The 11,748-nt window shown below is 51.5% G+C and overlaps 3 protein-coding genes across 3 annotated transcripts; 2 read left to right on the top strand and 1 right to left on the bottom strand.

Moving 5' to 3' along the window:
• Window positions 1–208: 208 nt before the first annotated feature.
• LOC136473845 (gamma carbonic anhydrase-like 2, mitochondrial) lies at window positions 209–3,334 on the top strand. The gene is made up of 2 exons (XM_066471490.1): window positions 209–720; window positions 2,727–3,334. Exons 1-2 carry the CDS (start codon window positions 309–311, stop codon window positions 3,101–3,103), a joined length of 789 nt encoding a protein of 262 aa, XP_066327587.1. The 5' UTR covers window positions 209–308; the 3' UTR covers window positions 3,104–3,334.
• Window positions 3,335–4,531: 1,197 nt separating this feature from the next.
• Window positions 4,532–5,254, top strand: LOC136470073 (NDR1/HIN1-like protein 6). The gene has a single exon (XM_066468039.1). The coding sequence runs from the start codon at window positions 4,532–4,534 to the stop codon at window positions 5,252–5,254; it is 723 nt and encodes a 240-aa protein (XP_066324136.1).
• Window positions 5,255–9,576: 4,322 nt separating this feature from the next.
• On the bottom strand, window positions 9,577–10,861 carry LOC136473844 (uncharacterized). Its single transcript, XM_066471489.1, has one exon. It carries the CDS (start codon window positions 10,761–10,763, stop codon window positions 9,957–9,959), a length of 807 nt encoding a protein of 268 aa, XP_066327586.1. The 5' UTR covers window positions 10,764–10,861; the 3' UTR covers window positions 9,577–9,956.
• Window positions 10,862–11,748: the final 887 nt, after the last annotated feature.

The raw sequence follows: 11,748 nt of genomic DNA, 5'->3' as shown, positions 1-11,748 counted from the left end.
TGACGCCACTAGGAGGTCGCCGCCCGTGGGGCGGGTGTGGGAGCTGCCGTCCGGACAGACGCCGCGTTGCGGACGTCCGGGCGCTAGTCGTCCCTTATTACTACTCTATGCTCTGTAGCAAACATGTACAGACAGCTAAATGTTGGGCTAAGAGAACCACACTGCGCAGGCCCATTTGCACATAACAGCCCAGCCCAAACGTCCAGTCCACCAGCTGGTCGTGAACGTCCCCTCGAACCCATCACACGCTCCGCCCACTCCCCCACGCGCACGGCCACACCTCTCCACCTCCGACGACCACCACCACCATGGCGGCCGCCTCCCTCGCGCGCCTCTCCCGCCGCGCCACCACGTCCGCCGCCGCCGCGGCGCCATCCTTCCGGCGCCTCCTCTCGGCCACCTCCACCGCCCCCGCCGCGGCATCCGCCCCGCCGCCGCCCCCCAGCGCGGCCGCCGCCGCGGCCGTGGGTGCGGATCGGGTGCGGTGGGACTACCGCGGGCAACGGCAGCTCGTGCCTCTGGGACAGTGGATGCCCAAGGTGGCCGTGGACGCGTACGTCGCTCCCGAGGCCGTGCTCGCCGGCCAGGTCACCGTCCACGACGGCGCCTCCGTCTGGAGCGGCGCCGTCCTGCGTGGGGACCTCAACAAGATCACGCTCGGATTCTGCGCCAGCGTCCAGGAGCGATGCGTCCTCCATGCCGCATGGGCGGCGCCCACAGGTCACCCTCATCACTCGAAATGCTAGATCTGGTTAGGCTTAGAACTGTTACCTGAATTTCTTAGGGGATCTAGGACACGGTGGGACTGTTTTCGTTTCGGTTGGTGTAGTGAGCAGTCAGGTGTGGCTTGTAATTTGATGATGCCTTGCGCAGCTTGAGACTGAACTGAACCATTGCGTTTCTGAGGAGTTACTTGCCCTGAATGATTTACGAATTTCGTGTACAAATCGGCATTAACATTTGCTCCATTCCATGGTTCATCTCGTACTGGATGGATACTGCATAGCAGGTTGTTAAGGAAAGTTGAACCGTGTTTACCTGTAAAAAATGCTCTTGTAGATAGGGCTGTCCAATTACACTAGTCGTGCATTAAGTTAATCTTTGATTCATTTAGATGGAAAAAGGATCCATATTAACTAGATTGCATGCGAGTTTGTTCACAAGCTGTTTCTTGGAATTCTCAGATGCACTTAGTTGATTTCAATATATATTGTACTGTTCTGTTACACTTGCAATCTCATAGCAAAATGTGAAATTACTATCTTTAACTCATTCAAGGAGCCACATTTGTTTTTGGTAATATACCAGTTCTCATACCTCACAATAATTATCTTAGACTACTGATGACCCACTAGTTAGCCTGTTATTGGACATCCATGTACTACACTGGAGGTCCCTGAACTTGTAATGCTATGTGGTGCAAAGAACGTCAATTTCAGTCAGCTCAAAAGGTACTTTACAATTAGAGGGAGCTATGTCAGACAGCTATGAAAGTTTTGTTTACTCTTTTTCATGGTACTTCAGATTTTGGTTCACTCAAAGATTGTGCTATTTTGTCTTGCGTAGTTGTGCCACCCTTGTCACATGGGCCGTATTGCCATTAGATATGTCCATTTTGTCTGGCATTCTGTGGTTTCTACTCCCATTTCCTGTGGCACAAAGCCTAGTTTCATCCCCTGCGCCACCATCACTCTTGTGTCTTGTTGTTCTGTGACTCTCTTCACTGCACAACCTAAATTCTGTAAATTAACTCTAATGCTGAACCTGTTTGTCTAGGATGCTAGACATGTGCTCTTATACATGAATATACCATCTAACTCTCTTGTCTGTTGTTCTTCATGCCCTTTTTTGCTGAATGTGATGTTTATATCACTATATGTGTATTTTATTTTAGAATAGGTAATCTTTGAAGGGCGGGCCTAGTGCAAGCGGTAGAGTCTTACCGCCTGTGATCGGAAGGTCCCGGGTTCGAGTCGCGGTCTCCTCGCATTGCACAGGCGAGGGTAAGGCTTGCCACTGACACCCTTCCCCAAACCCCGCACAGAGCGGGAGCTCTCTGCACTGGGTACGTCCTTTAATAGGTAATCTCTCCTAGTGGTCCATAGCTTTGTTCATAAATTTTCATGATAAGATTGCATTCTATTATAAGTTGCACTAGTAAACATTTGTTAGAATCAATTTGTGAACTGTGGTTTCTGGGTGGTACTTTCCCTTTACTCTGAACACGCAGCCTTGCCACGTGGCATACAGTTTAAGTCTAGATGGATTGGAAATCTCTGTTAGTGTTAAATTTTGATCTTTGTTGGATTGGAAACTTGCCTACTGACTCATTAAATCTATCTATTATCGCTAATTGCATCTCTTGCTATTTTTACAGAAATGATGCATGAGTTGCAAATATAAGCACGGATATTTGATAAAAGAAACCCACATGTGTTATTTGGTTTTGTTCAAAATTCAAATTTTGCTTTAGCCTTGGTCCTCACTTGGCCATCATTGGGTCTATCCAATAGACATCATTTTACCTTATTAGATTTCCCCTGTTTACGCAAATTTGTTCTGGACATATGTGAATACTTTCCACCACTGGAAACCAACTTGCTATAAGGTACCATGAGAAGGAATTTTTAGATTTTCACCTCCTTGTATTATAATGTCCATACTCTGTATGTAACCTGTTGGGAAAGGTTGGATTTGATCTCATCTCCAATGTGTGCTGTTTACAGGGCTTCCAGCTGAGACACTTGTCGATCGGTATGTGACAGTGGGTGCCTACTGTCTGCTGCGCTCTTGCACCATCGAGCCTGAGTGCATCATTGGCCAGCACTCTATCCTCATGGAAGGTTCGCTGGTCGAGACCAACTCAATCCTTGAAGCTGGCTCTGTATTGCCCCCAGGAAGGCGGATTCCGACCAGTGAACTCTGGGCTGGAAGCCCAGCTAGGTTTGTCCGGAAGCTGACCAATGAGGAGATCATGGAGATTCCAAAGCTCGCAACAGCCATCAACGATCTGATGCAAAGCCATTTCTCGGAGTTCCTTCCTTACTCTAACGCTTATTTGGAGGTAGAGAAGTTGAAGAAGTCGTTCTCGATCCCCCTGTAAGAGCATGTTGCCCCCCTCGTCCAGTTGAATGAACGAGGAAATAAAGGTTCCCAAATACTAGATGTTTTGTATTGAATCAAACTTCTACTCTGGGTTGGATCTGTTCTGATCAATTTTTTTTTTGTTCATTGTTGTTGTGAGCATGGGGACACGTGCAGGAATCATGTCATGTCTTCGTATCTTTTTACCCAACCCAATGAACTGTCTTTTTTTTCATTCTGTCGATCACTTTCAATTTTATTACTCAATGGGAGATGCCAAATTGCAGACTTTACAGTTAGCTGAAGTTGGAACAAATTGCACTCGACGTTTTTCGGCCGTCCTGCCTGTCCCTTGGCATGGCCTGCTGCTGCTGCTGGCTGTTAGCACAGTATTTCTGTGAGAGCCGGCAGCAGCCACGGCCTGTTTGTTTGGCTGTGGCTTGTTGTAAGCGATCGTAAATTTTCAGCCGGAACAGTATTTTTCTCTCACATAAACTAATCAGCGGTACTTCTTCACGAACCAGCAACGATACGAATCAGCCAATTGAACAGGCTAGCGGCTGTGAAAACCGGCTGCCTAACGGTCAGATTTGGCTGCCAGTCTAGTACCTGAGGCCGCATCCAAAGCTCCGGAGAACATCACCCAAACCCTGAATTCTCCTCTTTTATTTGACGCCACAATCATAGTTTTGTATTGTTAATCTGAAGTTACTGACTGATTTAGGATTCCCAATCTACTTTAGGCTGATTAGAAGTTGAGGTTGACAATTGCAGGGGTAGAAAAGGGCCTAAATCCTAGTCCCAATGCAATTCTCTTATCTGTAAATCCGAACACCCTGTAGATTTTTAACGACCACTCTCTTATCCCATTTAAACATAGTATTTGGCTTTGTTTGCATTACCCGGGCTGATTGCTCCTTTCGTTCTCAGGATTTGGCTCTGTTTACATGCATTACCCGGCTGATTGCTCCTTTCGTTCTCAGGATTTGGCTTTGTTTGCGGTAACACTGAAACTCATATGAAATATTTATCCTTCCTAGCGAAAGCCAAACAAATCCAATCCATGGTGCGTGGTCCAGACTCCAAGTACGTGCTTCGAGCTACCTATACGGGTAGTATGTGTTACGATTACTATTTCAATTCGGGTTCCTATTCGGATTTCGGAGAAGCTAATCCGACTCCGAACGCACGGGCGCATCGATCGAAAATCGAACTACTTCCCTTTCCGATTCAGGCATGAGTGCTGAGGTGGGCACGGCACAGACCTTCCTTATAAATATCAGAGGATCCCTGCATGCAATTCCTTGTCCACGACTCGCCGTGATACTAGCTAGTACACCGGCCCGTACGTGTACGTACTGCGTCAGCCTCAGCCGGCCGTTGCATGCAGAATTGCCGTCTGACTGCCCGGGCGGCGACGACGTAGTAGCAGGGGAAAAAAAAAGCAATGGCACGTCTCGACACGACCCACGAGGTGGAGGTGGACCTCGAGGCCGGACGACAAGACTCTCCGGCGCCGGCGTCATCACCTTCCACATCGGCGAACAACAAGCCCTCACGGAAGAACAAGCAGAAGCGGCGGGCGCGCGTCGTCGGCTGCTGCTGCCGCGTCGCCTGCGCCGCCCTCCTCGCCGCGGCGCTCGTCGCCGCGCTCCTGGGCGCGCTGTACCTGGCGCTGGACCCGAAGGTGCCCCGGTACACGGTGCACGAGCTCAACGTGACGGCGTTCGGCATGGACGACGACATGACCGCGCGCGCCACGTTCGATGCGTCGGTGCGGTTCGAGAACCCCAACAGCGCCATCGGCATCCGCTACGAGGAAGGCTCCGACCTCTCCGTCTGGTTCGGCGGGTACCGCCTGTCCCGGGGCGCGCTCCCGGCGTTCTACCAGGGCCCACACGGCGACGCCGCGCTCGTGCGCGTCGCCATGAGCGAGGCGCGCCTGCAGGGCACGGGCGTCGTCGAGGTGATGAGGCACGTCAACGACGCCGACGGGGAGCTGCCGCTCGTGTTCCGCGGCGAGGTGCCCGTGCGGGTCAAGGTCGGGCCATTCACCACGGCCAAGGTCACGCCCAGCGTCCGCTGCGACCTCGTGCTCAACAGGCTCGCCACCGAGGGCAGCCTCGGGGTCAAGAGCATGGACTGCAAGTTAAGCATCAAGCTCTGGTGATCGTCATCACCCACGACTTAGACTAGGTTTGGTTTAGGCATATAGTTTATCGGCGAGGATATTAGGGAACTATTTTTTTTTTTTTTTTGCAATATATATACAAGAATACGAGCCATTTTAAAATTTGTAGGAAACGATTTGTTTACTAACAAACGTGTCATGCGTTGCAATAGAACATATAATTTGTTGTACGGTTCTCTCGACCGGTGTATATGTCAATAGTAATGAGCTATTTATCTTTGTTGGATTTAAGTGCGCTTGGCATCAATTGAGTAAGAAACATTATAACTCTCATAATGAATATTAGATGCGATAAAATGATTAATCTCGAATGAAAAGTTGACTAGAGATCGATTAACTCGCCTTAAATAAAAGAGTTGACTGAAGTAGAGGTTGACCCACCATAAATAGGCTGCTATTTATGCACCTGTGTGTGATTAATAAAGGTAGAAGATGAGTCACGTGCGTGGCACGTCATCGAATAGGCTCAGGCTCAAATAATTAGATCACAACATGAGTAGAACGACACTAGCGTGACTACAATATTATGTCGAGCCTTATGAGTTGCTATACGTCTACGTTTGTCATATGCCATTTGGGGTTTTAGGTACCTATCGTGGATTTTATATTCGGAAATGCTAAACACCACACGGGTGTTTTATCAAGAGCTGCCACACCATTTTTTGTAGGCGTCGCATCCCCACGCCGCCCTGAGCACGGCCGCCGCATCCCGGCGCCGTGCGTCCAGCGGGAGAAGCTCCACGGCCTCCAGCCGCGCCATGGCCGCCTCTGTGGCGGAGGACGAGGAGCCGGAGTGGTCGGACTCTTCCCGGCGCCGCGCGTCCAGCAGGAGAAGGTCCACGGCCTCCAGCCGCGGCATGGCCGCCTCTGTGGCGGAGGACGAGGAGCCGGAGTGGTCGGACTCTTCCGGAGAGACGTCGACGCGGGCGTAGCGGCCGCCCGTGCGTCGCGCGGCGGCGGCTAGCGAGAGGCTGGTGGCGGGCGGGCGGCGGCTGCTAGACGTCGACGGCGGGGTGGTGTCCGGGGCGTCGACGATGAGCTGGGCGTTCCAGCCGCCGGCCATGGCGGCGACGAGCTCCCGAAGCCAACTCACCCCGTGGGCCCCGCGTGTCACTGACTTTGTCTTTTTGTCCTTCCATAAAAAAATTGTGATCTGTGATACGTGGTCTGTGACGTGTGATCTGTGGAGGCTGGATGTAAAAGAAGGGTGGAGGCTGTTGGATCTTAATCCTATGGTGTAAAAAAATTCATGTGTTGAAACTGCATAAAACACATAGTTGTTGGGTAGACAGACCCGTAAATACAGAAAGAGCAAGAGTGAAGAACGGCGTAAAAAATTGTATAACTTATAGATATTAAATAAGTGTTTCCGAACATTGTGATCCACTTCTGTGAAGGTTGCCCATGCAAAGGATGTTTGAGTTGTCACTTTTTTGTTGCCGGTTGAACCTTGCACTTTATTTTATTTGAAAACTTTGATTTGATTCGACTATGTGCTCTTCGTCTAGTCAAGGTTTTAAATCTCCAATATAGCTGCTATTATAGCTGTTTGAGACAGGGTGAAACTATCTATGTTCATATACAATTTGGTGGCTATAGCACTATAGCCTCATCTAGCTCTACTATTAGCCGTTTATTGAGAGACTCTCGTTAGATGCTACTATATAAGATTTAAAACATTACTGACTATTGCTTCATTTGAGTTCGCTATTAGCCGTTTAAGAAACTCTTCGCTAAATATCATTGTCAGAGATTTAAAGTTCACGTACATACAAGATACCACCGTTTTCTTGTCATGCATGCTCTCGCCACACCCACACATGCATGCGTCGCCACTAAGGGTCTTTGATGGAGCTCCGGCGGCTAGGGCTCCGACACTGTAGCAGCACTGTGGCGGAGCCGCCGGAGCACCCAATTGCATGCTCCTCCTGCTTAGGCGTTATTTTTTGCAAGAGAAAGAGCTGACCGGCTCCTAGCTACAGGGACGAACAGTACGCAACACATAGAGCCGGTGCCAAACACGGCCTAACATTATCGGTTGGCCCCTGTAGACCCGAAAAATGGGCATTTAGGAGGTTCCATAGGTCCTCTCGAGTAATCATGAATCGGCGCCACACCAATCTTCTTCTTCTCCTTCCTCTGTCTGCTGCACTTCTGTTGTTGTCGAAAAAAAAATAGGTGCTTGTGTTTCTCGGCCACCGTTCCTATTGGTCTTCCAAGGAGGAGGATCAGAGGCTCAGAGCAGAGGAAAAGGGAAGTGCCACTACATTGGATTTGGGAATGGAGTTGGCATGGTGCTGATGCTTGTTGTGTAAGCTCGGGAAGAAGAAAGGAGAAGGTTGAAGAAGAGCTTGAGCCTTGTGGTAGACACTGAGCTTTCTCCTTACCCAAAAAGTACATCCACTGGCGCATCCACCGCGCCACTCGCCTTCTCTAGCGTGGGCGCGCCGCACTCAGCTCCCATCCCGCGCTCTTCCGCGCCCCGCGCTATGCCCCCATCCACCTCGCGCTGTCACGGCCATGGCGTGCACCGTGGCCAGCCGAAGCCACCGCGATAGGAAGAGGAGGCTTGCCCCTACGCTTGGGTGTATGCTGGGCAGCTCTCGACGTCTGCCTGACCCAAGCTTGCTGGCTACCGCAGTTCCCCACCAGGACACTAGGTAGGCCGTGGTCGCCGGCGATGCTGTGTTTCAAGTGTTTCAGCCGTTTCAGACTTATGTTTTAAGTGTTTCATCTGGATGTTGCAAAAGTAGATCTGGAATGTTGCATATGTTGCAATCACAATATACGCATGTTGTAAGCCTATGTTTTAAGTGTTCCATCTCGATGTTGCATATGTTGCTATGGCTCTATTCGCATGTTTCAAACATATGTTCCAAGTGTTTCGTATGTTTCATACTTATGTTGCAAATGTTTCATCTAGATGATGCAACAGTAGATCTGAATGGTGCATATATTGCTATGCCTATACACACATGTTTCAAGAGCATGTTTCAAGTGTTTCATTTGTTTTATACGTATGTTACAAATGTTTCTTTTGTATGTTTCGAAAGTAGATCGGGGTGTTGCACGGTGCCAGGGGCTGGTGGATAGGGGCCTGCCGCCGCCTGCTGCTAGGTGCAGTCGTGGGTCAACCCACGTGGGTTTCCTCGTGTGGGCGCGGGTCCTGCGACGAACACGAGCGCTGGGCGGGATGCGGACACGGGGACGCGACGGGGCGGGATGCGGACGCGGACGCGGACGTGGGGCATGGAACGGAATGCGGGCGAGGTAGCTGCGTCCGGACGCGACGTCCCGTCCGGACGTTCGAGCGCTAGCGCTCACTGTCAGGCCGAGTTACTAGTCACCGGATGGGGTTAGTGGGTTTGTACTCAAACATGTGGTCCAACGTACTGTACTCTATATAGCCACGGCCCGAACACGCCATTGTGGCCCGACGGGTGTGGTCTATCGGCAGCCTGTGGGAAGGGAGGGGCCCATGAGCAGAGCTCCCTCTCTCCACTCCAGCCGTCCAGAAGACATATGCACGGGCAGCGTATACTTACGTTCTCCGTACTGTATTATACGTAGTACTACACAGTGAAAAGTGGCGTGTCCCCAGCACCTCACCTGAGAGGGTGCTCTGCCGATGCACATATATATACCCTCGCAGTTTTGCTCCAACAGTTTCCCTTTGAAATATTATTCAGTTTCCAGCGGTCCATATGTAGTACTCGGTACGGAGTAGAGCGGACGCGGAGGACCGAAGGAGGAGCGCGTATGCGGTGTGCTTGTGCTCATCTCTGCCACACGGGGGCAGGAGCAGGAGGAGTGAATGCGTACAGCGACGGGTCGGCGACGCGCTTCCGTTAGCAGCAGCGTCTCGTCGCTCCTGGACCAGGACCACCCATCCAAGCGCAAGTCGTCAGGTCACATCGATCACCATTCACCACCGAACTGCATTGCCCGGCTGCCACGGCACGGGACGGCAGTGTACGAATCCGGCAACCTGACTCGGACCACAAAGGCACAAACGGAGCGACTAATGTCTGCGGTTGGGGATAAGCAGGGCAATCCAGGCAAGAGTTAAGGCCTGGTTTAGTTGACGAAATTTTTTTTTTTAGAAAAAAGTCCGATAACATTTTCGTTGTTATTTAGTAATTAGTGTCTAATCATAGTCTAATTAGACTTAAAAGATTTGTCTCGTAAATTTCGTCTAAACTATGTAATTAGTTTTATTTTTTATTTATATTTAATACTTTATGGGAAATCTTGAAAAATTTTGCAAAATTTTGAAAACTAAACCGGCACCAACACCACCGGATCAATCATTGACTCGGGATGAACCTGCCGCCGAACTACATCGCAAAAGCAAAGGGCTTTACACCTGCATCCCACAGATGGAACAGTCAAGCAAGAGCAGGCACGCAAGACCATAATTCACACAGTTATCCAGCACCAAGTGATGTTCATCAGTTGCACCGTCACTGGTTGCCATAATTATCCCCATACTACAATATAGCTTAGCTACCCGCGCTTGCAGATTTCCATTTCCCTTCCCCAACTGAGAGAATTACCAGCGCTTTTTTTTTTACCTCTGCTGCTGCTGCCTACTACGCAGTGAGTCCGATCTTTTGCCAAAAGTACCCTAGAGAGGCCCGGCATTTACAGGAATGCCATTCGCCGCCTGCTGCTGCTGCCCCTAGGTGGCGCCGCTCTCCACGGCGGCAGGGCTCCAAATCCCCCAGCGGCGGAGGTTGAGCACCCCGCCCATCACGTCCGCCCACCCGCGCTTCCTCTCCTCCTCGGCCTCCACCGCCACCTCTCCGCCGCCGCATTCCTCCGCTTGGGCCTCCTCCGCGGCGGCAGTCTCTTCCGGGACATTCTCCTTGTTCTCGGAGAGGCACGCCGCGGGAGCCGGCGGGGTAGAAGGGCAGGAAGGAAGGAGCGGCGACGAGAGGGGTTCCTGGGCCACCACCTCGGAAGCGGCGGGCTCCGGGGACTCGGGGCTGCTCCGCGCCGGCACCGGCGGCTGCGGCGGAGGCGTAGTGGCGGCAGGAGCCCTGCCGCGCTTGCCCTTGTCGCGGCGCTTGGAGGAGGGAGGTGTGGCGGCGGCGGCGGACTCGGCGGCGCTGAGGTGCTCCTCGAAGGCCTCGAGGACGTCGTGGATGCGGTCGTGCTGCGGGGAGCAGTCCCACCGCGACCAGAAGCTGCCGTAGCACTCGAAGCACAGGCACCCGACGGTCGGCGGGTGGCCGCGTGCTCGGCGACGCGTGCCGCCGCCTCCGCGCGCCTGCTGCTCCGGCGGCGGCGCCGTGGCGGCGTCCCAGCCCACCAGGAACGAGCGCGTGACGAGGTGGGCCAGCACCCGCTGGTCCTCGGGGCACAGCCCGGCGACGAGGACGAGGATGGCGGCCGGGAGGAGCCGGAACGCCGCCGCGATGGGGTCCTCGGCGGGCGACGGGTGGATCTTGCCGCCCTTGCCGGGCTTGGGGCACAGCGCCTTCATGGCCGCCGCTGGGCCTCGGGGGCGGTGGCGGTGGCGGTAGGGTTTAAGCCCCACCTCGTCGCGGAGGGCTGGTGGGCTGTTAGGGTTTGGGGCTGAGGAGGAATGGGGGGGGGGGGGGGGGGCGCGGGGTTGGCCCTTCGGGAGGAGCGCTTATAGGGGCGAGGTGCGCTGCTGCTCTTTTGCCTTCTCCGCTCAACTTTTCTGCTCTCTGCCGCTCTCTCAGGATGCTCCTCCGAATTTTCGCGTTTTGCATTCCTCCTACAGTCCTACTTCGTGTCATTCATTAATGCAGTTGTTTTATGTTCAATCACATTAACCAGTCAGCCGCAGTTCTTTCTCACATAAACGAACCACCAACAATACGAATCAGCCAACCGGCTAAAAAACCCTTCATTTATACACAAATGCTTCTATTATATAGCTTCATTTATATTCATAAACCCACATCAGTGTTTGTGTTCATCTCGCCCAGAAAATGAACGAGACGCAAATGCTTCTACTATACGACTTCACTCTCATCAGTGTTTCCAGTTCGTCCCGCCAGAAAATGAATGATGTGGCCTCACTTTTCTCTTGAAGATAGACTACTTCCTTGACAAAAAAAAAACAATTTTAATGTAGTATGGTAGATGATGAGTTCTTGGTTTGTCCAGCTAAAATGATTATGCTTAGCATAAATATAGATGCAATGTTGTTGCAACTCACATCAAATCGTTGATGGATCTTTCTTCCAACCTCAGTTGTGGTAAATTGAGTGTATAACATTGACATGTAGTGGAAAATGATAACCACCGTTAGAACTATAGTTAGGGATAACGTATATGAGTTCTCTTTTAAAGAACATAGACGATTCATACGTAAGAGCCAAAGTGTGTGCACATGCAAGCAGCTCGTGTGTGAGTTGTATAGCAAACATAGATTATTATAATACGAATTAGGCGGAAAAGATGACTCCTCGTGCAGATTGACCAATCGATCTTTAGTC

The sequence above is a fragment of the Miscanthus floridulus genome, chromosome 8 (assembly GCF_019320115.1).
Source record: "Miscanthus floridulus cultivar M001 chromosome 8, ASM1932011v1, whole genome shotgun sequence".
Classification (NCBI taxonomy): Eukaryota; Viridiplantae; Streptophyta; class Magnoliopsida; order Poales; family Poaceae; genus Miscanthus; species Miscanthus floridulus.
The sequence above is the reverse complement of the archived record's forward strand: the minus strand, read 5'-3'. Positions and strand labels throughout refer to the sequence as shown.